General features: G+C 44.6%; 1 protein-coding gene across 4 annotated transcripts in view; it reads left to right on the top strand.

The window, feature by feature from the left end:
- Nucleotides 1-24,952, top strand: part of DPYSL2 (dihydropyrimidinase like 2) — a 56,474-nt gene that overhangs the window by 7,135 nt on the left and 24,387 nt on the right. For 3 of the 4 annotated variants that reach the window (XM_032989968.2, XM_032989970.2, XM_032989969.2), the window contains 2 exons: nt 9,293-9,381; nt 10,726-10,910. In XM_032989968.2, coding sequence (XP_032845859.1) covers nt 9,293-9,381; nt 10,726-10,910 — 274 coding nt within the window. Of the gene's footprint in view, nt 1-5,759; nt 6,159-9,292; nt 9,382-10,725; nt 10,911-24,952 lie in introns of those variants that run through there. The other variant, XM_032989971.2, reaches the window with a different exon arrangement.

Raw genomic sequence — 24,952 nt, 5'->3', positions numbered from 1 at the left:
ATCTAAGGCAGAAATTGTTCCCTGTGCGGGGGGTGAGGCGCTGGCCCAGGGTGCCCAGAGCAGCTGTGGCTGCCCCCTCCCTGGAAGGGTTCAAGGCCAGGTTGGATGGGGCTGGGAGCCCCCTGGGCTGGGGGAAGGGGGCCCTGCCCGGGGCAGGGGGGGGCACTGGGGGGGCTTTGAGGTCCCTTCCGACCCAAACCAGTCTGTGATTCTACGATCTGGGAGCGGTGTTATAGGAAATCTATGAAAACCGAAACCTCTTTAAGATTCACACAGAAGCATAATGTGCTGTTCTTTGGTCACCTCCCAGAGATCTGAAACGAATCTCAGGGTGGGAGAACAGAGATCAGAATTTAATTTTCTCATTATCTGGAGTAATGATTGTCTTGTACCTCAGAGGTAGGCAAAGCTGGCTGATACAAGCAATGACAGCAATTACTGATAGACTGATGCTTTGCCCTGTAGGTTTTTGGGGAAAGAGAAGGGATTATAATGTTAAGAAACAGTGCAAATCACTGTGAAAACAGACATTTTTTAGATCCTACCTGTGGCTGCCATGGGCCTGCAGATGCTAAACTCTCTCCAGTGGATGAAAGGGAGGAGCAATGACAAGGATGCCCAAATGTCCTGTGTCTTTGTTCCAGAAATGCTGTATTTAACCACAGTGAAGGTCAGGGCATCAATACAGGCTGTAAGCTGTTTAGAGAGGAGAGCACGTTTTTCCTCTGTATTGTACTACCCATGACAGAGCTATCCCTGTTTAGAACCCTGAAGAGGGCTGTCTCTTTCCAGATAACATGATGTGATAGTAAATTAGCGGTGGAGCAATGGCTCGGGCTTGTTAAAGGACAATTAAGATTGTAGCACACCTGAAATGCTCAGGGCATTTCCTCTGAGAAACACACTGTAACAGTTACAGTTGTCTTAGAAGGTTATTTCTCAAGGTTCCCTGGGATTTTAAAGGAAATAAAATCAATTGGAAGGTTAATTTTAATTTGCAGATCAAATGAACATTTTTATCGACTTGTTTGTGTGGCTAGAAAGTGAATCTCCCCCTCATAATTTAAGATAGTCTGTATTAAAAAAAAAAATTAGGCTGTTTCTCTGAGAAGTTGTATGATTTTTATCTCCTCATAGTAGCACGTTTGACCTCTATGGTCATTTCCATATCATGACACTTAATTTTAATTTTCTCCTGTAAGATAATAAAAAAAAGATGCCCACTGGCAAATATAATTTCCCTCTGTAATTTAATTTGTAATGATTAATAATGGACAGTTCTTTCATCATTTTTTGGGAAGGACAGCTATATTCCTTCTGCCACGTATCAGTCTCTATTTAATCCTCCCAACACTTCACAGATGCAGGGGGTTGCTGAATCCATGGGAAACTCATTTCACGTCACTGAGACTCAGAGCTGATGCAGCAATTGGCATGGGCAGAATCACGCCAGAAAGTCAGGGCCTGATCGGTGAACTTGTGAAAGCTCTTTTGGCCCAGTCCTGCTGCCTCTGATTGCAATAACAGGAGCCTCACTGACTTTGGGGGGGGTGTGTGTGATTCCCCAATAGGGAGTGGGGGTTATTAGCATCTAAGAAGCCTAAAGGGAAATCTAGAGCTTCTTGATATGCCAGAATTTCAGATACTTCCAGGAATGCTTTAAATCCAGCTCTGATCCCTCTTTGCAGTACATTTTAAAATGTATATTTCCATTTGCAGGTTTTATAATTTCATAGCAAAATGTCCTTGTGGCTAAACCTTTAAGAATTCAGTAGGAGTAAAATCAATTGGATGTTGCAGAAATTCTGCAGGGTTTGTTGCAATTACACTAAAATTCCACAGAGAAAGAGGCTCTTTTAATAGTTTTTTCCCCCAACCACCCAGTAACTCCACAGTGGGAATAAAATTCCTTGCTAAGTATATTATTGTAGTCCACAGAATCTATAAAGTTAAGATTCAGAGCTGATGTAAATGGATTTCCACTGTTGCTTGTGATGATTTACTTTAGCATAGATTATCACTGTACAGAGAATCTCGTATTCTTGTGCCATTTTCCCTCTAGACCTTTCCAGAAGACAAATTTAGACATAGATGTTCCTTGAACACGAAATGCATTTCTGCTGCAAAGAGCCTGCATGAGGTGTCCTATACCACGATATCTGTGCAGAAATGGCTGGTGGCACTCGTGTGTACCCGCTGGCCAGGGCACCCCCAACCACCCCAAGCCTGAGGACGGGCCAGAGACCCTCCAGCCAGTGCAGAGCACAGCGCTCTCTGAGGCCAGGGTCGAGGCTGGCAGTGCAAACGTGGGCATAATATTGTGTTTTGGGCGTTTCCACCCCTGTTCTGCCATTTGGGAAATGTTGTCAAGGTCCTCAGAAGTGCTGATAGAGCGTAATTGAAGATATTTATGTTCTTTTGCTGTTTCTCTGCCGCTCTTGTGACTTGGCTGCAGCAACCTTGTTGGTCCTGTCGTGGTGGCTGCAGTCAGGGAGCTGGGTTGGGCTGGCCAGCCGTCCTTCATCGCTTTCCTTCATTAACATTTGGCAAGGAAGATTTGGCAGTGCTTGTTCTCTGTAGCACCTTCTAATTTTAGCCTGCTCAGCCTGCTGCGTGCATTAATAGACCAATGGAAAACAAAGTGCATCAACATTATCTAGAAATCCCATCATTTCCCGCAATACCTTGGCAGGTAACGGCACCACGCTGACAGCTGGACTGGATACAAACCTGCAAGGATTTAAGAAGCGAGTTCAACTCTCTTCTTTTAACCTAGGACCTGACTCCCACCCCTGACGTTTCATAAGTAGTTACCTTTCTTCTTTTGGCTTATAGGGGGAATTCATACAGAAACTATAGCTTTACCAGAGCAATGAACGAGCTTTTGTAAAAAAAATGCAGGTGTACATCTGGGTAATTTCTGACTCTGTTCCCCGCTTGTTCTCATCCCAGCGTTGTCCTTTAGCTGCAGTAGCTCTACTCCTTCCCCCCGATCACCTCCCCTGATGTGTGTTTATACAGCAGATAATATCCATTCGTTGCCTTTGTTCAGCAAGGCTAAATAAGCCAGTTTGCAACTATATTAATACATTTTAAATTATCTATTTTGAACAACCTTTTAGGTCATCAAAAATTGGGCCATATTGGCAACTGGTGTAATGGAGCTGGAAGATAGGCTTGGGAGCTCAGTCCTGGTCCCTTGGGTACATGCTAAATCATATGGAAGTTTTTAAAATTCGGTTCTGTGTAGATGTTGAATATTGAACAACCATGTTTTTCAGCCCTTTAATCTCTTAATTTATTTTATTCTGTACTACTTAGGTTCTTGCAACATGGTGATGGGAAGGAAAAGCTAAGTGTCATCTGAAGATTCATTATTATTTTCTGAACCTAATCACTATTGGATTCAAGTTATGGAATGTATTTGAAGTTCAAGAACTGCTGTTCTGAATTAGGCCCATGTGCAGTAAGGATTGCCATTTTAAAGAAGTATTTTAAATAGCCATCTTTGAGCAGAGAATAGCTTTAGAAATATTAGCGTGCTGATGACATCATAGCCTTAAAGGTGCTTCTATTTCTCCTGCCCATACTGGTGTTCCCCAGCTTTTAGCATAACGTGGAGAAATGAGCTGCCCATGGTCAGGGAGGTGACTCGGTGCTGGAGATGTACACTTTTCCTGCACCCATGTTTGTGGTTATTCCTCTGTAATCATGCTGCTGCTGCCGGGGCAGGAGCTTGAAATGTTAGCTGGACTTAGCACATCTCAGAGCGGCTGCCCAAGGGCCTTGCTGCTGTTTCTCAAACCCTTAGGCAGTGTTTGCTTCCTCTTTGATAGCTGAAGATACTCTTTTACCTGGCCAGCAAAGGCAAGAAAGCATTTGGATATAAAATTGAGGAAGAAAGCTAGCATTAAAGAGGAAAAAGGAACAGTTGCACTGTCTAAATTTAGAAATCTGATGTAGATGCTTTCTTCCATGTTCTGAGCAAAAATATGCTGAGGTTTCAAAACTTCTTCCATCACAGATCAGGATAACTCATATAGTATTGTCTATTCTAATCATCAAAGCAAAATAAAACCCTACAGGCTAACAAATTAATCATTTTGCTACTGTCATAATGAGCCACTTCTTCATTTGCTGCCAACTGGATATTAACTGATTGGCATATTAGCTACCTAAATGTTTTCTGATGCTCTACCTATCCACAGGAGAAGCTCCTTCACTCTTTGCCTTATAGCCTCCAGTGAACTAACGTACATAAAAAGTCCTGCTAGTTATCTGTCTGAACAGATGTTGCCTTTATAATGATTTACTGCTGTGATATACCAAAGGTTTTACTTTCTTATGGGCTGTCCACAGTGTGTATCACGGAACTACTTGGGTGTGTAAAGATCACTGCATTTTGTGGTAGGAGAAGCTTGCAGTTTGCTTTGAGTGATGTGAAATCCACTAGTGCTCGAGGGAAGAAGGTAAGTGTTGTCGGTCATTTATTGTCTGTTGTAACTTTCAAGCAGAAGTGGATTTGTGCTATTTGAGTTCTCCAAAAGGTGTCTCGTACCTTCCCCCAGAGCAACTCATGTGAGGGGAACTGGTGTAACCTGATCTATTTTGAATGGTTATCCCACGCTCTGGCCATGAATCCCATCTCTTGGTTGCACTGGGGCAAGTGCCCTGCAAACGAGGAAAAAACTATGCTATTTAATGCATTTCTTTCCTTGAAGTACCATCTTACGGAGTTCAGGGACTGAGAAATTTAAGACTCCAAGTGTGACTGAAACATTGAACATGGAGTTTGCAACCCTGGAATAGTGAGAGGTGGCCAGAGTGACTGGAGGGGACCACCCCGCCTGGCACTAAAGCTTCAGGTTAGTGACCACAGGACGGGGGGGGGTTTGAATCGGGGCTGGATTTTCTGGAGGAGGTGGTGCAGGAGAAGGCACTGAGGAAGCTTGGCAGCCCTGCTACGGAATCCAAAGGCCGGGAGTGGCTTCAAATCTTATTTTCTCCTCCCCCCCCCAATCAATTTGCTAACGCTTCCGCACAGCGTTCTGCTCCGGTAGCGCCGAGCAGGGCGGGGTGGCACAAAGAAGATGGAGGGTAGAGCCTTGGGCAGCCCCCTCTGCTGCCGCTGGGCTCGCAGCCCCGCCGGGGGCAGGACAACGGGGGGGTCCCCACCCCCGGGGAGGAGGGGGGGGGGGGGCGGTTCGTGCCGCTGCGCCCCACATCCGCAGGTGCTGGGCCCGCCGCGTGTCCTCCCCTCCACCACCCGCTAACCCGCCGCCTTGCAGCAGCCCGGCGCAGGCGGCGGCTCGGTGGCACGGGGGGGGGGGGGGGGCACACACGGATTTTTGGGGTGCGACACAGGGATTTGGGGGACGGGGACAGGAACGGGGGCGGTGCCCGCTCCCCCCCCACCCCCAGCGCCGCAGGACCCGCCAGTAGCGCGCGGCCCCGCGCCCTCACTGACGTCTCCGTTGCTCCACTTTGCATATCAGCGCCTTCCCCTCTCCCCATTGGGCGGCGGCCGCTTCTCATTTGCATCTCAGCCGGGCTCTCGGCCAATAGCGCCCCGAGCTGCGCGGACCCCCACCCCCCCCCCTCCGCCGCGGCCCGGCGGGGTGAGCGGGACGGGAGGGGCTGAGCGCGCATGCGCCGCTGGTGTTGCTGGCGGCGCTCGCCCCCTCCCTGTGCGGCCGGGGCTGGGCTGGGCTGAACTGGGCTGGGCTGGGCTGAACTGGGCTTGGTTTAGGCTGGGCTGGGCTGGGCTGGGCTGGGCTCCGGGCAGAGGGAAGAAAGGGAGACGCGCAGGGGTGGCTGTTTCTCCCCTTCCTGCCATTGCGGAGAGCAGGGCTCGCCTCCCCGCCGCGCCGCGCCCTCCCCGGCGGACCCCGCGCTCCTCTTCCTTGTGATCGCGTTGATTTGAGCTTGCAGGGGGGGGGGATTTATTTTTATTTTTTATTCTTTTTTTTTTTTTTTTTTTTTTTTTTTGTTTCCTGGTGGAGGGGAGGTCGGGGAGCAGTTGCTGCGCGGGAGACAATAGCGATACAGCAGCCGCCCCGCATCTCCCAACAAAAAAAAAAAAATTATTAAATAAATAAATTGGGGAGCGATTTCCCAAGATGTCTTATCAGGGGAAGAAAAATATTCCACGGATCACGGTGAGTTGAGTGCACGGGAATAAAAGCGGGGAAGGGGGAGGGGTGCGCGGGGATTAAGCCCTTTGTGTGCCGGAGGAGCGGTGGCAGGGGCTTGTGCTGGATAATGGGATCAGGGTGTAATGCGGAGCTTCCTGCGCTGCAGCGCGGCTGGACGCGGAGGAGGGGGGTGGCCGGGGGCGGGGGGGTGCGCGGTAGTTTAAGCGAGGTGCGCGGGAGGCGGCGGAGAGAGCGGGGGCCGGGCGGCATCGGCATCGCCCGCCCGGCCTCGGGTGTCACCGGCCACGGGGGGGGGGGGTCCCCGGCCCGGGGGGGTGCGGGGGATGGAGCCCCCGGGCGCCGGCCGGGGGGATCGGCTGGGGCAGAATCCCCTTTTTTTCCCCAAGAAGCTTCTCGCAACGCGCGCGTTTTGCTCCGCTCCTCGATGCGATCCTGGGGGAAAAGGGAAGGAGCCGTTATATAAACCCCTCCCTTGATGTCGTTATTGTGGGAGCCGATTTAGGGCAGGTATTGCACATCCAAGGATACTAACTTTTCATTACGTAAGTCAAGATACTCGCATCTAACGGACTGTTACAGCCATTTATTTTTTTTTGACACAGAGTTTTTCATTATTGGCAGCAGCGCAGCGGCTCCTTCTCCCAGCCCCACGGACACACCCATCCTAGTCCTCCTTCCTCAGCCTCGGAGGCAGAAAAGTGAGCTCTGAAATGGAGCTTTGAAGTGTGACATTTGTGCAGGAGCCGCTGGGCTGTGCAGTTACGTTTTAAATGATGTGTAGGAAAAGCCGGGAGTGCACAAAATTGTTACATGATACATGGAGCATCCTCTTTTTTTTTAATTGGGGGGGTGGGAATGGTGTCCCTCCAAGAGTCCAGTGGTAGAGAGTTTAAAAAAGATGCCTATGTTTAAATAACAATGAAGGTTACTGCTGAATTGCTGTCATGGGCCAAAAGTAGTATGACGCATTTTTCTTATGACTGAACGCTCTGATTTGTGCTGCGTGCACCCAATGCAATTCTCCTGTGAAGATAAGGGATAGATAAAGATCAGATTCTGGTCTTATTTGCTGTTGTATAAACCCGGAATCGGTCTACAGAGACTGATGCTTGGAGAAGGAGGATAATCAGTGTCTAGCTGTCCTGTTTTGACTGCATCAGTAGGGTAAATGGACACAGATTTAGTGGCAGGCCCTCGCTCGGTTGCAAACTGCGTGCGCTTTTGTCTCCAAGGTGGTTGAAATGAGCAGAAGGATTCGCGCTCATCTCAGAGCCTACCGTTCAGCCGCAGCAGGAGACCTGTTTACTAGCAGAGGCATTCAGAGCATCATTAAAATGGTCCAGGCTGCATTTTTGTTGGTCACTTTATATATATTTTTTTAAAAATTTATTTCTTAACTGATGCCCAGTGTATTTGGACTTGAGCTGTCAGTGACATCGATGGCCGAACTAGCTGGTTTCGCTGGTAGCCACCCTTTTTAATAGCACAAGGAGTCTGCACTAGAGGTGGGCATAAATACTGCAGTGTTTCTGGAAATGGTAAACATGTAGGACAGTTTGCTGTAGAGGCTGGCAATGAAAGACAAGTGGGTTTTTCACGCCCTGAGTTAATTCATTCAGGCTTATTGGCATTCGCGGCAGATCCTAAATTTAAATCTTGGGGTTTTCTTTCTTTGTTTTTTAAATTGGTGGCGTTATTCAGGGAAACTCTCTGTTGCAGCAGTAGGAGGAAGGAGAAGGAAGAAAGGAGGGGGAAGGAGAGACACCATCTCATAGATGTTTAACGGTTGTGTAAAAGATGGATATAATGGTATAAATTAGTAGCTGATGCAATTCATGTAGCTCTTTTGGTGTTAAAAGAGCCATGTCAGCTGCTTGTGTCAGTTGAGAATCTGGTGCTCCAGCTCTTCAGTTTTATTATAAGCTCTTTGGGAAAATGCCTGATTCTTTTCTTCTGTTTGACGAGCAGAGTCCCAGCTTGAAATACAGGTCCTGAGCACCGCTGTCACTGCCTTATATCTATTTGCTGTTAAGTTCAAGGCACCTCCAAGTTAAAAGTGCTGCTTTCTGCCCCTTCTTGAAGTCAGCTTTTGGTGTCACCAGCCTTTGGCTGTGCTATTGTGGTATAGCTTTGTTCTCTTACAAAGACCTTTTTGGGAGGAGGAAGGAGAATCAGAGTAAGTACAAGTGCAGATTCAAGAGCCGAGATGTGGTTTATACTGAACACTGCATAACCAGTGTGTGCTTTGCTTTAAATATATGGATCTGTAATGTTGGGAATGAAGGAGCCAGAGGAACATAGCAGTCACTTTTAACTTTTCTCCCCATCCAGAGTGTGTTTCACTCTTATTTATGACTACTGCAAAAAAAGATAAATTTGGTTTTGACCTAAAACCTCACAAAAGCGAGATGTAACCTGGGCTGCGATAAAAGCACATCATCTGACAGCTGCCTTGTTACAATTACATTTCTGTTCCTGCCAAACCGTCTTCTAATTTGAGGAAATCTTAATAACCGTTTTTAAAATCTTTCTCTTAAGCACATATTAGCAAATGAAGTTTATTGCCTTCTGATTATGCAGTAATGCTCTGGAAAGGCAGTAAAAGTATCCACTGCATTGAAATATCACTAAGTTGGACAAAATGAGTTTGTTTGTGTGGCGTCACCCGTGGCAACCGACTTTTGGTCCCTTTCCCTGACAGCAGTTGACTCACAGTTAGCCAAGTAGTGACTCCAGTGTGTGGGTGCATATAGGAAATTTTGCATACGAGCAAGGCAGAAAAATCGAGATGTGGCTATTACGCATCCCTCAAAGCATTATTTAATGCTTTCGCTGTAGGTGATGGTGGCAGACTGCAGGTATGAGTAAAGCTGCCAAATAGACGAGCCCGCTAGAACCCAACTCCCTTTCCGTTCTGATTTTTTTTGGATCGTTAGTGTGATAAAAGGACTTGCAGATGAAATAAAATGTATTATCTTTCCAGTTGAAAGTGCAGCAATTGACTTGTGTTTTGATGTGCACTTTTGAATAATGCAGAGGTTGTTCCCGTCTCTACTCTTTTATCTCTGAAGTGACACTGCAGACTGTCAGCTTTCTCACAGAATAATTATGTATTGTTGTATGCTTCTTTGTTGCAGAGTGACCGTCTTTTGATCAAAGGTGGTAAAATAGTTAATGACGACCAGTCTTTTTATGCAGACATTTACATGGAAGATGGGTTGATAAAGTAAGTGAAGCCTGATACCGTGTTGTGACTGGCAGTGTACAGAAATGTACTGCAGATTAGCAAGGAATAACTTAATCTCAGTGAGCTCTATTAAATTGCAATGAGAAATGAATAATTCATGTATATCCTGGTGTTCGATGGAGGAACTTTAAAAACAAGTCGTTAAATTAAATAAACAACTGGGCCCAAAACCCGGCTGTTATTAAAGCATGGGTCAAAGGAGGTACTGACATGTGCTTAATTTTAGCCATGTGAATAGCCCCATGCTGAGATGACACATATGTTTGAAGTTATCTGTGTTGTAACATTTTACTAAGTTATGACTTAAGATATTTTGAATCCAGAGTTCAGCATCCCCATACAGTTAATTCTGGTTTAGGGTAGGGGAGTGGACTTAGGTGACCTCTTGAGGTCTCTTGTAGCGCTGTTGTCTATGATTCTATGATGCAAGGATCAATCCAAACTCCCTTAAGGTTAAAAATGATCCTGTACTTTAAGGATTGACATTCAGACCTCTTTCCAGCACACTTCGGTGTTTTCAGTCCTGAAACATGTGTTTCTGGCACGTTAAATATGTTACAGGTTTATTTGGAAAATTACTCTTAGGAAAAAATGGACGAGCCAGGGGTTACAAACAAGGAGTTTTCCTGTTCTGGCTAAACAGTCAGCACATGTGCTTTGTTAATCAAGGTTAAATGTTAAAGGAGCCAGGCAGAGACAGCTAATTAATTGCAATGTGTCATCCACCATTGCACTTTTAAAAATAAGTCTGTGAAGAGCTAGACTGGAGAGACCTTCGAGGGTCTCATCAAGAATTTGGTAACGAGTATCTACATGGGTTTATATTTGTGCAGGGACTGCATAATATTTATGCATGAAAAGAAAGTAGACAATATAGAGGCAAAAATTCTTCCAGTGCTCCTAAAACAACAGTGACAACTGAACTGCTGTTGGGTAGCTGGAGTCAAGTGTTGAACTGCCGCTTGGCAGCCCCAGTCGGGTCCCAGTAAAGCTGCTCGCAAAGCGCTTGCTGGGTTTGGTGCAGTGATCATCTGATTATCTGCATGGTCCCTTCTCCAGCTGCCTGCCAGTCTGGCTCCTTCTTTTCCTTCCACATAAGTCTAATATTGCCCCAAGGCCCTGAAGTAATTGCACACTTTGCTTTCAATTATGCAACTGCTTCATGGGGAAGGATAAAATATTATCAGCCTTGTATGCTGATCCTGTATGTTGCTTTATATGGAAAAAGGAAACGCTAGCCAGGTTAAGTAGCACAGGGGTGTATGTTTACAGGCTGTTGGCCTTGTTTGTGTCTGATGTGCTGTTTGAAACCTGTTTACCCAGGCAAATAGGAGAGAATCTGATTGTGCCAGGGGGAGTGAAAACTATTGAAGCCCATGGCAGGATGGTGATTCCTGGAGGGATTGACGTTCACACCCGCTTCCAGATGCCAGAACAGGGGATGACATCTGCTGATGACTTCTTCCAAGGGACCAAGGCTGCACTGGCTGGGGGCACCACCATGATCAGTAAGCTGGCTGTTTTGTCTCTTCCAAGAGAGCTTTACTTTTCTTTCTCGGATAAGTACATAAACTGTGGGCTGTGTAAGTGATATGATACATGATGGTACCACCAGGTACCAGCAGTGGGGAATTTCTGATGTCTGTCCAGGTTGCTGAGAAAACCTTGTGTAGGGGTGGGAAAGGGGGTGGAAAAGCAAGACCCCAGGATTTCCCCATCTTGAAGCTGTCAGTCATTTCCCTCTTGTCTTCTCTGTTGGCAGGGTTTGCCTTGTCACTTGTGTGACTGCCAGATTCTTGGGTCTGCTCCTACTGAAACCAGTGGTCACTTTGACCTCTGGCTCCAGTATGAGGAGTAGATTCTCCACATGCCCTGTGCCTTGGTTCCCTTTCTCTGTCATGTCTGTGACTCCAAGAACCTTGTACTCTTTCATTTCTAGAGTTCAGTCTTTTTGGAACAGCAGTTGCCACACATACAGAGAGAAGGAGAACAGCTACTTCATATGGGGTTGTCTGGGGATGGATAGGTATCCATCATAAGGTTCACACACAGAAGTTTGGTGCCAGCGTACTATGTGTCTTTGAAAAATGGGCCACTTATTTGCACATGCCCATGCCCACTTATATATGCAGCTTTAGCACCAGGATTTTTGTTAGCGTTGTTCCTTTTGGGCTCATATCCTGTTGAAGGAAGAGAGAAATGGGGAAATGAAAGCATCTCAAAATAAAAAGACAGACTGACTGGCTGATCTGCTGACACTAGGATTAGACACTCATGGTGTTCCACTCTGGCTCTAAAATGCCTCATGAATGACTTCCAGGCTATCTATCCCTGCTTGTGCTGGCCACAGGTGCATGGCTCGTCAGAGCCACAACCTTAAAACTCCATGAGTGAGTCATTGTCGTTAACCTTGTTTGAGCTAGAGACAAAAATAAAAAGCTCTGTTGCAGTGCAGCTGATCACGTGTAAACTGTAACACGGCGCCCTGGAGTCTGTTGCTGCATGTGGGAGTCAAGGATAAAGGTGTAAAGTGATAGAATATCTGAGCATCTTGCATTCTTTCATGTACTCTGAGGTGCTGCCATTTCACAGGAGGGGAGTTAAGGTACAGAGAAATAAAAGAGCATGGTTCAGAACCTGTACTAGTGTCTGTTGTCCGATCCATGGATATAAAGAGATCTGAGGCCCAGCCAGGAATCAGCCTAACTCTCCTTGGTTCAAACCTAGCTCCTTAGGGACTGGAGCATCCTCATCTCTTAGAGGACAGTTACGAGCGATCTTTGATCCCTGGCCTGGTTGGTGGACTTGGATTGCTTGACATGGAGGTTGGGAGTAGGAGCCAGTGGTCCAAACACAGCTAAAATGTCTGTATTTCAGAAATAAATCTTTTTCTGGGTCTGGACCTTGCAGAGAGGTTGTGTCTGGCCTATGAACTTGGTGTAATGCTTCAAATAAATAAAATAACCCGGGGCATTATTTTCCATAACATTACCGCTCTAGGATGTGAAGTTTGTGTATGAAGATGACCTCACACATAGAAAGAAAGTAAAGTGGGAGTGTAGCTGTGGATGGCCTCATTGTGCGTACTAATACCCAGTTTTTCTTCAAATCTTTGCTGTCAATTTAAAGTAATAACATTGAAATGGTATTTTCTTTTCAGCTTCAGTTCACTGACTTTGTTTCATTGGTCGTTCCTTTGTTATTAGTACACCTGGTTCACACTGGAATTATCATTTGGTTCTTCCTTGTTAAGTTGAATTATACCAAAATAACATTCTCTGTCATCTGCCTCTGACCTTTCAGCATCATTGTTTCCCCCAGTGGCACTTTATAAAACATTTTAAGCAGAAATTGCTGAGGCAAAATTTTCTGAAGTAGCCCTTTGCTTTGGTTGCCCAATCTTATCTGTGCAGAGCCTCATACTTTAGAAGTGCTTGGACCTTTCTGTATATCTGTACACGTATATTGCCTTTATGACTGTAGTAACTGAATATCTCTCTAATGGTGTTTGTAACACATATTTGAGTTAGGGAAGTTAGTCTCCCATTTTATAATGTCTCATTTTACAGCTGTGAAAAATTAGCACAATGTAGATTGTAACTGCGGGCTAACCATGTAGAGGAGGCTGGTAGCTAAACTTGACCTTACTGCCTTCCTGAGTGTCTTGGATTAGGATACCAAAATACACAATCATCTCTGAACAAAAAACCATTTCCTAAGGTGTAGCAGCAAGGAGTACTTGGACTGCTTAGGATGATGGAGGGACGTTTCTGATGGGTGGATATCAGCAACTGGAGCTGAACAGTGGAAAGCAGGGTAAATAATCCAACTAGACTTCAAAGCTTTGGAGGCTCTGCTCTGTGTCAGCTCAGCTGTTCTCTTCTAAATGAAATTATACCATTGCAAAAATGTTTTTCCACGATGAGGCATACAGAAGTGCCCTCGTGAACATGCTCTTGGTGGGTGGCCTTTGGTTTTTCCCAAAGCAGGTGGGAGTTGTGGTTGATTGCAGCATTTTTTTCTTTTATGATAAATAGGACAACACTTATTGAACTAGATTCATAATATTACAAACAAATTGCAGCCTGAAAATGACACGCTAGTGTTTATGTCATTGTATATTTTAAAGACTGTGCCTGGGACTTTTCAAAAGAGAATATGCTTGTCTCATGGAAATATATCTAGCTGTGTGCCTCCATTCTTCAGGCTTTTTTGGAAAAGCGAGCCTTATGAATGTGAGCTTTGTTGGAAAAAAACACCCATGTTTATTCATTTGTCCTCTAAGCAAACTTTGTATTATTTACTTACAAATACGTTTACTCCATCCCTTTTTCTCTTTTATACATAGTCCTCATTTGAGCAAGGTTAGTCAGCTTCATGCTTCAATTTGTTTCACATTTTCATGCAGGAGGGCACTTTAAGGCTGTTTACTTTACAATCACTGCAGGGAAATGTTTGTTTTATATACATTTTTCAGTGAAATTAAAATGAATCTTGGATAGGTTTCTACAGATTGTTGGTTTTATAAAAACTGTGGGTGAAATCCTGGCTTCAGTGAGGTAACAGAGGGTTTTGTCACTGACCTCAACAGTGCCAGGAATTCACCCTCTACGTCTGATTTGGTTTCAGTGAACTTCATTTTCAGCCCAGATCAAATTTGGTGGTGTTCCTTTAATTCTCATGGCAAACCCATCCAAGGGAAGCACACGGGAGTTCAAGAATGTAACCTAATGTTTCCAAGCCCTGTCCTCATTTACTTCTGTTCCCCTTTAAAGTAAATTCATTACCACAGCATCAGAGGTAGGAGAATCCAACTCTCAACTGGTATCAAATGGAGCAGCCCCATTTTCTGTGTGGGGCCAGTGGAGATCTATCCTGGTGGGAAGCAGATCTGTCTCCAATCCAGTGCTTCCCAACTCGTCCCATGGTCAGCTGGAATGAGGGAGAGTGGCTGGCGGAGATGATCTGAATTAGCCCTTTTTTTACTCTACATCACCTGTGTTCCCATCGGGCTCTCCAGTCCTCGCTTTCCAGAGCCCTCCTCTAGGTTGCTTTACTCAGGAGTTAGGGCTGATTTCTTTTTCTAGCTACTCGTTCCACGGAGACCATCTGAACAGGAATTCCAGCTATGATCCTTCTGTCTCTCCCTTCTTCGGTGCCAGAGGGAAGACTCCAGCTGACTTTGCTAATGCATGAAAAAATGCAGTTGATTTTGCTGTGCAGAGCTGCCGAGAGGTGAAGTGACGTATTGTGATGTGATATTGTTGTTTTTTTTTTTAATGAAATGGCAATTTACACAAGCCTTTCTCTGTCCCTACCTTAAAACAATGTTAGTGTGGATATGTCAGCCAAGGGCGAACAGCACTGCGCGTGTTTTAGGATAACATTGCTCTGGAAAAAGCTTGGATTGTTGCCCTTGTAAAATGTCAGAATGCAGTGTTTGGGCATTAAGATGAAGGGAGAATTCCAGGATGATCCACAGAAGACTTTGGAGAGAGGAGTATTAGATACGCTTCAGCTTGTTCAGGGTAACTTTCCTAAGCTCCGCCCTGTATTCTATGGAAAGAGAACAGTCCTTCTGGAATTTTGGAAGAGGACTCTGTCTGAAGTTGCCCTTTACAAGAGACTCTTTCTCATCCATGGGGCCTATGGAGCCACAGTTTTGTTGAGCTATAAATGGCATTTTTGAACCCCTGTTGTCCCAAGTTGAGATAGGTTGATGCCCCAGGCTATAAAACAGTCCCTGGAGCTATTAGAGAAAGAAGATACCACTGTTACAAACAGGGTGGCCTCTCCAAGTCTTGTGATGGTTTGGTCGCTCATTAACTGTGATGGGTGAAATCCCCATCAAAATCAATGGTAAAACTCCCCGAGATTTCAGTAGAGGCAGAATTGCCTTCCTCTGCTCCTAACCCTTCAGAAAGGATGATGCTAAGCTGCATATACTTACTGGCTCTCTGATCCTCTAGCATGTTTAATGTCCTAGTGAGAACAGCATCTATCCAGGCCAGCTCCCACACACATTTCTGGCCCCCCCTCCCAAAGACTCTGTTTCTTCCTGGGTATCTGCTGTCCTTGAGTGAAATCGCTTGCTGACATTGCCTGTGTTGACTCAGTCAACCACTGTTATAATCATAGAGAGAAATTACAGTGAGAGAAATTATAGCTCTTTCTGTCTTGGTGACTTGGAATCCAGCTGCCTTTTGAACTTGACGAGCAGTTATCCTAATAACATGGAGAATGTACGCTAGGGATATGAGCCTTTGTATCTTGGGAGTTTCAGAAAATGAAGGGGAACTTCACATGGGCTCTGCAGACTGTTTCCTAATGCTTTACTCTGCTAGTAAAAAGAGAGCTCGTGTGCAGGTTGGCAAAGGCTTTTACGAGTGTGTTAGCTGCTCGGCTACAGTCAAATTTGTAGTGAGTTGACATCAGGTATCCTAGGCCATCCTGAAGACCACCACCTTGCTACAAGGAAATGTTTCCAGCCTAGCATGCTTCCTCGCCTCTCAATTTTTGAACTGAGTGTGACTTGAGAGAACGGAGCTGCCCCAAATGAGATCAGAGACTAAAACTGCAATAGTGTGAGCTTAGAGTAGGCTTTAGGAAAGGGCAAGGGCAGCTTGGCGTGGGGTGGTATTTAGACCTGCCAGTGAAGACTAGATCGTACTCTAAACTACTGGGTGCTCCTATTTTATATTAACAGGGCTTATTCCATTCTGGTAGAGAGCACAGGAGGAGGACGGAAATGGAGACATGGAAGGAGGTGACAGCACTGGTCATGGAGTAACTTGTGGCTGAGCTGGAAGTATAAAACCAAGCGTTTTGCGTCCAAGGGCAGTGACCACAGAGCTGCAGTGTCTCACCAAGTCTCTGTGGCTGTGTGTACACAGCACTGCATTGTTCTGCAGACACCAGTCTGAGTTTTATTTCTTTTTTGCACCCAGCAGCAGAGATAAAAGAGGAACTGTGTGGCTGGGGACTAGCACTGCAGACAGGCTGCGTTGGGGTGTATGGCTTGTTTCACTTTCTAGCAGCTGGCAGTGGTTCTTCTGCAGCAAAGAAATGTTTAATTCTCTAGAAAGGTAATTAAAATGTCCACTTGGTTGAATAAAAGATTTTTGGTGATTTATATGGGTAGAGGCTTCCTTGAACTCTGTTATTAAGATAATGACATTACCACACAGGAGTACAGAGTCCCTCTGGCCCTTTCTCTCTTCTCCCCAGCTCCCCTCGGTGCTTTTTATACCCCCACACTCTTCAGCCTCTGCCCTGATTCACGCTAAATCTTGTTCGCTTCACCGGCTCCCAGCTTGCTGCCGATGTGTTTGTTGCTTTCATTCAGAGCAGGCTTAAAATCATTAATCAGAAAGTTGGTCTGTAAACAGAGATGGGCAGTCCCCCATTGTGAGCTACTCTTCTCAAGCTTTTAAACCCCTCTAAGTCCATTAGGCATCTCTGCCTGCACTAGTGTGTGCAGCTACTGTTCAGACACCGCCTGCCTTGCAGGGGCCAGCTCTGCTTCAGCCATCCCTGCGATGCCGACTTTGCTGGATGGGATCGCCACTATTGTTCTGGTGGGGCTTCCAAAGGGGTCTTGTTGGATGTGAACGAAACGAATCTGCCGAGCCCTTGATGTCTCTTGCCAGTTAGCACAGAAGGAAACAGCTGTTCAGTCCTCAGTGTACGTTGTGTGTTATTGTGTGCATTTTATTTTTTTTTTTTTTTTCCCCTTTTGGGCTGCAACTATTCTTTGTCATCTCTTTGCCTCTGAGAGAATAGGCTCCTGTGAGGAACAGATGAGGATTTTAGGAGCCCTGTAGCTTTGCCTGAGGTTATGCAGGAGGTCTGTGTGTGATAGTGTCTTTAACCCAGGCTGTCAGATATTCAGTCTAATGACTCTGCCTACCAGCTGGGCCGTCTCCTTCCTAGTGCTGAAAGGTAAAATCAGCAGTATCTGGTTTTGGGCAGGAGTCCTGTGAAACCACTGCAGTCCAGCACAGCTTGTTTGTTAAGTCAATCAGTAAATTTCTCCCTGTTTTCCCATCTTCTTCCTCCCCCAGAGCTGCTCTGGATCCTGGCCCTTGCTCCTCTCCCAGCCTTCTGCCTCTTTGGCAACACGGATTTTTTTTAAAGAGTAGGTGAGTGGGGCCCTTGCTCCGTTTCTGTTTTGCCCTGCTCCCCCCCGTCACTGCGGAGGAAGGAGTGGATGGAGGCTGTCCCACACGTGCCGGAGCCTGGAGACTCTGATTTAGTTACGAACAAATGAATGTTGAAATGGCAACACCGCTGCCAGCGCAGCCGTCTTCCTGCAGATGTGACTGACCTAGATTTTTCCGTGCATCCAAAAAGAGGGATTTGGCACTCACTCAGAAATAACCAATGTTGTCTGTTTATGCAATAGCACTTAATACCCTTATTCCATATAATGGTGGGGATCAGTAGTGCTGCTTTCCCACTGCATGAAGAAGAGTTCATGTTCTTTTGTTTGAAGAGCTGTTTTTAAATGCTTTTCTTGCTTTCATGTGTTCAATGCTCTCAACCCCAAGTCCTGTGCCTTATGGATGACACGCAGGAGAAGTAAAGAGCTAATGGGTATTGCCAATGTGTTGTGTCCTACAGAGCCCCTTACACCAATGGAAAATGCGTGTGATACTCTGAAGGGTGCAGATATAAAAGTTGAGTCCTTCAGCTAAAGCTTGTCTACTGTAGAGGGAAAAGCAATCTTTAAAAAAAACAAAATACAATTATCTACCTCCGTTAATGTAACACCATTAGCTGTCTGTGGTAGCTTTTCAGGGCATGTGTGTTAAATCTCGCTAGATAACCTGTCCTAATCACCTTCAAGTTGAGACAAGGTCTAAAAAGAAACATCAGGAAATGGTGCCTCCAGCTCTTTTCTTGGCTTGTTTATCTGGGCATGGATTTTTGCCTTCCTACCAGTATTCAGTCCCTTGGCTTCTTTTACCTTCCCATGAGCTTGACTCAGCAGAAACCATCCTTGTCAGACAGGAACTTTTCACTTTCTACTTTACGTGTCAAGGGAAGGAAGCAAGTGATGCCTGGAAGAAGTGATGGCTAGAACTAAATGCAGTATTTCTCAGGGTGGATTTGGGCAAGTGCTGTCAAATTCCACTCTTTAGATGTCTTGGGTCAGTGGAGTCTCTTTCCATCTTTCCTTCAGTTCATAGATCCCATCTGTTTCTTAGAAACTGGATTTTTTTTTTTTATCTTTCTGGTGAGAGGGAGAAATGTTTAAGGAATACAAATTAGCTTCTCCTGTCTAGCATACTTTAATCATGCTTATAAATTGCCAGTTTTTACCAACTTGGGGCTGTGCCTGCATCTTTACACAATCCGAACTCCCATGGAAGCAGTGTGCATTTAAAAGGAATGCAGTGATGGGCAGTGAAGAGTTACAGCTTCTGGGAAAACTGCTTTCTTCCCTTGATACATTACAGTTAGTGTTAGGGCTACCTCTGTGACAATGGGTATGTCATTTAATTTCTCCATGCTGGTCCATAATTGGAGGTGACTTTGATGCTGAGGAGTTGTAAGCTTCAATTCAGATTAGTTAAGTTCACCTAGACACTCATATTTTAAGTACAAAGTGATTGTTCTCATGCGGAGCTGCCTGAGAGCCCAATGTGTGAAGCACTGGATGTCACCTGGCAGCGAGATAGTCCCCGTCCCTCCCAGCTGGGATCCACACAGATGCAGACACCCAGTCCCTGCAGCTCCTGATGCACAGCTCTGCTCACTGTCAGGATACGAATAAAAGGAAGAGCCCTGCGTGAGGGAGAGATGAGGTGAGCCCTGTGTGCATAAAGTGCTTTTGGCTTCCTGGGTCCTGAAAGCCTTTTTTAACTAATAAGGGGAACAGTTGCAAATGTTAATGGGGAGATCTCTCAGAGCATTTTCAAAGCCCATCAAAAAGGGCTGTGCTGTAGGAAGTTCCCCTTCCTGACCTCTTCTAGGGCATATTTTCACCAGGTTGCTTTGTTCCTGAAAGCAGTTACATATGTGCAGTGCGTATATTTTTGGAATCTGGGGGATTCTGTGGTGTTTTACATATGAATGAAATTCCCTGGCACAGCCTACAAGCAATGGGAGGTGGTAAAGGCGTTCCTTGAGAACTATCTTGTATTATTACACAGCACTGCTTTTGTGCAAAGAAGGGGGAATGTTCCCAAAGCATGGCACAACAAGAGATAGTGTAACCCAGTATTACTTACAGAAATCTCATTCCAGAAATGGGCGTCGGTTAATGATACTTCCCAACAGACTTTCTTTATTTCAGGTAATATTTTTCAGGATTTGTATCAGTGTCCAAAGGGAAGAGTTCAGCTACTGATGGGGTACAAAGTACTTTTCCAACTGATGTGCAGAGACTCTTTATCCACTGTGAACTGGAAAGGCTTTGTAGAGTCCTCGTAGCTCAATGGTAGCTGGAGAAAAACATAGCTGTGCAGGGTGTTCTTAGGTGAAGTAGAATTAGGCCATGGTACCAAGACCAGGGTTGGCTTCTTTGTGAAGCAATTGGTCCTTTTGCTAATGCAAACACTCTATAAAAGGGGAAAATGGCAGCTTATGGAAATGACTTGCACGGATCTGTCCCGCAGCACAGATCCAGGGGCAAGTCACGATATTTATTGGTGTGGTTTTCTTGTTTGAGACAGGAAATTAAGTTGAGGTCTAGCATGTAAGAGTTGCCTGTAAAAGCTTAGTGCATGGCAAAAATAAAAGCCAGCATCTTGTATGTGTGAGTTTTCCTAATCAGTTTGCTTTGGGGTCCTGGATTGGAAGAGTCTCAGGCTTAGTGTCCATCTTTGGGTTGGCCAGATCAGGTGATGCCCGGGGTGCATCCTTCTGTACCTCAAACACCGTGCTTTGTGCCCCCAAACCAAGGCCTGGGAAGATACCAGACTGCTGGAGAGGCTGGACAGGGCTATTTCAGACCCAGAGGAAGGACATTCAGCAGGATTCCTATTTAAACTAAGGATGATCAGGTTAGGGCCTCCTATAGGTTATTATCACAGCAATCTCAATAGCTATTCTTGCAGACAATATTAGCCTTTTACAAAGTTGACAAAAAACTAGCAGATAGTTAGGTGTAGTCAGAACATTGACATGTGCAGTGTGAGTGTGCTGCTCGATCTCTGTCCTGCAGTAGGTTTGCTAGACAATAGGTTCTGCTGCACCTCCACATCAGATCCCACCACAGTTTTCCCTGTGGACACATGAACATTTGGATCTGATTCAGTCCTCACTTCCTTGTCTATATCTCTGCTTGACAGTCATCAAAGTCAGTGGTTTAAATGGGAACAGAGTGGGGACTCTTAGTGTCTTACCAGAAGTGGAAGTGGTATGATGGTGATTGAGGAAAACCTCTTCCTCAAAGCATGATGTCACTTCATCACAGCCACGAGAAGAGGAAGTGTCTGGTCCTTGTTCAGTGAGGGGTGATGTTTCTATGGCAAATATACAGAGGGAGAGGACAGGTTTACCAAGTAGATTTTTTTTTTTTCCCCCCATTTCCCTCACAAGCTGTTTTTTTTTTTAAAAAAAAAAAAGAAAACAAGATTCTATAGAATCAGAACTCTTTGCATTTAGTTTATTTTGTTGGGGAAAAAAAGTCATCTTTCTAGTCCTGAAAACATAAAGCCCTCTCAGAACCATCACAAATTTCCATTGTAAAAATTCCTGTTCTGCTGTTGTGTTCATCTCCAACGCCCCCCTGAGACAACCATGGGCAATGAAATGAAGCTGAGAAGCCAAAATCTGTTCTTGGCGACAATGATGCAAATCCAGAATTGTTCCAGCTCCCCAGCTAGTGGAAAAAGCCTGATGGGCAGGGTATATCTCCACTGACCTGAGAGGAACAGAACTGGCTTGCGGCACTTATCTTTTGTCCTCTTGTTTCTGGTCAAACTTTTGCCCCTTGGATGTGTTGTTATAGTTTTGTTTTGCCTTGACTTGAAATCCATGGCTACAAGCAGAGGTTTCCTCAAGCCCATTTCCTCAAGGTTTACAGGCCAATTTATATGGAAGTCTTTGAAGTCCTGTGTACTTTTTTTCATGGGCTTGAAGTGTGGAGTATGCCTAAAAGAAAGAATAAATCTTGGGATCACTTAAATATCTCTTTTGAACTTGGCTTCCTGCCTCCTCTGTCACTGTGACCTCCTGAGATACAAGCATAGCTTGGATGTACAATAGACCTGAACTGTAAAGAAATGGAGCTTTATTTGATCTGATCTAAATATGTAGTCATTCCAGCTGTTGAAGAGGGTTATTAATTACTGTTTGAACATAGAGACCCCTGTTCTTTATATTTGTGTCCAGCTGGCATGAAATTATTAATCATATTTTGGATCTAATCAGCTAAGAAGAGTAGTGAAATATCTGTATGACATCAGTGAGGGAATAATAGAACATTGCAGTCTGAAAATGTAATCAGTGTAGCACGGATATGTCTAATTCTTCTGAGTCTGGTCCAGCTTCTGATTCCCTGCATGGAGTCTAGTAAACTGGATCTAAAGTGACAGAAAACAACGTGCGATGTCATTTAGCCTGCCTTTTCTTCTCTTAGTTTGGCAGAGATGTACAAGTGAACAGTCCTTGTGCAGTTATATTAGCACAGCAAATGCTATTCTGTGCAGAGTGTTGTTACTCTTCAGAATAATCTCTTTATTTCTGTATTTTTTTGGGGCAAAAAACAAACAAACAAACAAACAAACCAGAAACAATAATAAAATAATGTGGGAATAAATCCCCAGAAATATGCAAAGCTGAAATCTGATTGCTGGATCCAGGATGTTAAGAAAATTCTTCATTTGACTTTTCCTTACCTTCAAGTGTATCAGCTTAGGCAGGTTAGATACCTGAAATGGTAACGTTACAAGCAATCTTGTAGCTACCCTTTCTTGTCCTAGATCAAAACCATGACCTGGAGTGTGGTTTAGAGGAAGAACTGGGTATGAAATCAGAACGGAGGGGATATGAGGCTCTTTTAGGTTACTCGATTTGGGATTTTTGAGCTCAGAAGAAATGCTGAGGTCTCTTTCTAGCCTAAATTGATGCAGAACCGGAGAGCTGACAGTTGTGTTTCGATATTTCAGGCAGAAGTCTTGTTGCTGGGAGGCTTGACTTTGAATAACTTTGTTACTAGACAATGCAACTGATCGTAGCTCAATTTCTTGAAACTTAAAGGGTCATAATGATATATAACTAATAGTAGAAGGGCTTGGCGTATTTTCCTAGCTGAGAGTTTGAAGCTTCTGGGTGAAGTAAGGTCTGTGATGATGGGATAGTCTTCTGTGAAGCTTCTTGGGTCAGTCAAGGGCCTGACTTTCAGTTCAAGCATATTGATTTTATTCCACTTGCTTTCATAGCATTACTCCCAGTTAACACCAGTGCCAGAATACTACTGCAGCCATAGACTAGCAACAACTGCAGGCTTCTAAGTAGGGAGCTGTGCAATTACCAGGGCTGAATTTAATTACAACCTCTCAATAAAATGCCTTGTGACAGAATGTACAACTCAATAAATTCACCAGATTTCATCACATGCAGTTGCTGTGAAGATTAAGTAGTATTAAAAAGGCAGATGTGTTTATAGTGATCAAGCTGCTATTTAAAGTTTTGGGTAGGAGAAATCTGCCTACTAACAGTTAAGCTTAAATGTTAAGGATTTTCACCTTATAAACTCCTCTTAAACAATAGGCACATTTAATGCTAGTAGGAGCAGGAAATAATGTGTAAAACTGCAGTTTATAATAGCAACTGGAACCCAGCATACATGGTTTTATTACATACACAATTTTTGTAACATCTGACCCTAGTTCACATTTATATTGTCCATATCAAATAGTTTTTCTCTTTCCTGGTAGCGGTGTTCATTAGCTGAAGACCAAGAAAACTGTCATGCATGCTTTAGATGACGTGTAATTAAACCAGCTGGAAAAAAAACCCCTTTACGGGGGAAAGCTAGAACCAAGGGCTATTAATAGAAACTCCAGGAAGGCGTTGTTAGTAAGCCAAGGCCTTTTCAAATGAAGCAGGATGCAAAAAAGAAAAAAAAATGAACATGCCACAATACCAGGAAGCTATAAAACCCATTAATCCCCACCCATGAGGACATCCATCCAAAAAGTAGAGTCTTGTTTTCAAGGCAAGGCTAATAGCTGAATTAAGCTGTCCCACTGAAGCAATAATTTCCCTCGAGCTTAGTGAGGGGTCAAAAATATGAAGGCATGGCTCTTAAACTGCATATTTTTGAGAGCTTCAAAGTGCCAGAGAGAGATTATATGGGATTTTTTATGGCTTCAGTCTCAAAGCATCCTGCAGGCTGTTGGTTAAATTCCCCAGTTTTCTGTGTGTGATCCCTCGTGCCCATGCAGAATAGCTGCCTCTGTTCTCAAACAGGGCACTTGCTCAGGGCCTGAGTGAGAGCCACAGATATCCCCCTGCCTCAGAAAAGCTCTTAAGGACCAGAAAGCCACAGTGTCCCAGAGTTCGTAAAAGGAAGCCAAGATGTGATGTAACATTATACAAAGCCCCTGTTTAAAGCTGAGATTGGCACCATTTTAAGTGTGCTGTGCAGTTAGCAGGTTGATACGGTTTTAAAGTAAGGGAGAAGATACAGCAGCTGAATGAAAAGCAAAGGTACATGTAAAGCCAACCCTTAATACTCGCACTGACCAGTGATGTGATTAGTAAATGCTAGTGCTTTATAAACTGATACTGTTTATAAAACCTACTTAGGTTTTTCATGCTTGTGTTAGAACAATACCACTTTATTTTCCCCATACTTGGAAAGTTCCCTTTAAATCAATTCCTCTCAGTTTTTGCCTTCCCCTTCCATTTAACACCAAGTGTCTGATGCGCTGGTGGTTGTTCTCTCTCCCCCCCGCCCCATTCAACCATTTCTGCTCATGGGACATGTAACATTTCAGTGTGGCTGAATGCCAGCTCTGGTATTATAAAAGCCAGGCAGATAAGCTAACAGTGGTTAGTGTTGTTGTCTCACTTCAGCCTATTGTCTGACTTTAATCTTGAGCTGATTAATCTGTCCGAGGAGGAGCGAAGGTTCATGAGTGAGACAGGCAGAAAACCAGCCATGGATGATGGGTGGGTGGGAGCTGAAGTGCTTGGAAGGAAGAGCAGATGCACCTTGTAAGCAACGTGAAACCGTATGTAATGATGGGAGAGCAAAACCAGGCACATTGGAGAGATAATTAAGAGTCTTAGTGACTGTGGCTGGAACAGTTGTGGTTTGCTGGGTACGCAGGTGCTCAAATCCCACTGGCTTCCAAAGGGAGGTGAATGCTTTGTTTGTCTGGGGAAAAGATAAACAGACTACCCAGTAACTTTAGAATTTCATCAGTATTTTACCATTGGAAAAATTAGATGATTTGTAAAATGCAAAATCCTTTTTTAATTTTTTTTTTTTTTTTACAAAGCATTTACTGTGCTGATGTAAACAGGCTTGCTTGCTTCTAAGCCACAGGCTGTTGCATTTTGGATTTGACATCTCAGGAGGTCAAAAGAT

Source organism: Tyto alba, unplaced genomic scaffold, assembly GCF_018691265.1.
Source record: "Tyto alba isolate M040663 unplaced genomic scaffold, T.alba_DEE_v4.0 Super-Scaffold_34, whole genome shotgun sequence".
NCBI lineage: Eukaryota > Metazoa > Chordata > Aves > Strigiformes > Tytonidae > Tyto > Tyto alba.
This window is presented reverse-complemented; position numbering and strand designations above follow the sequence as displayed.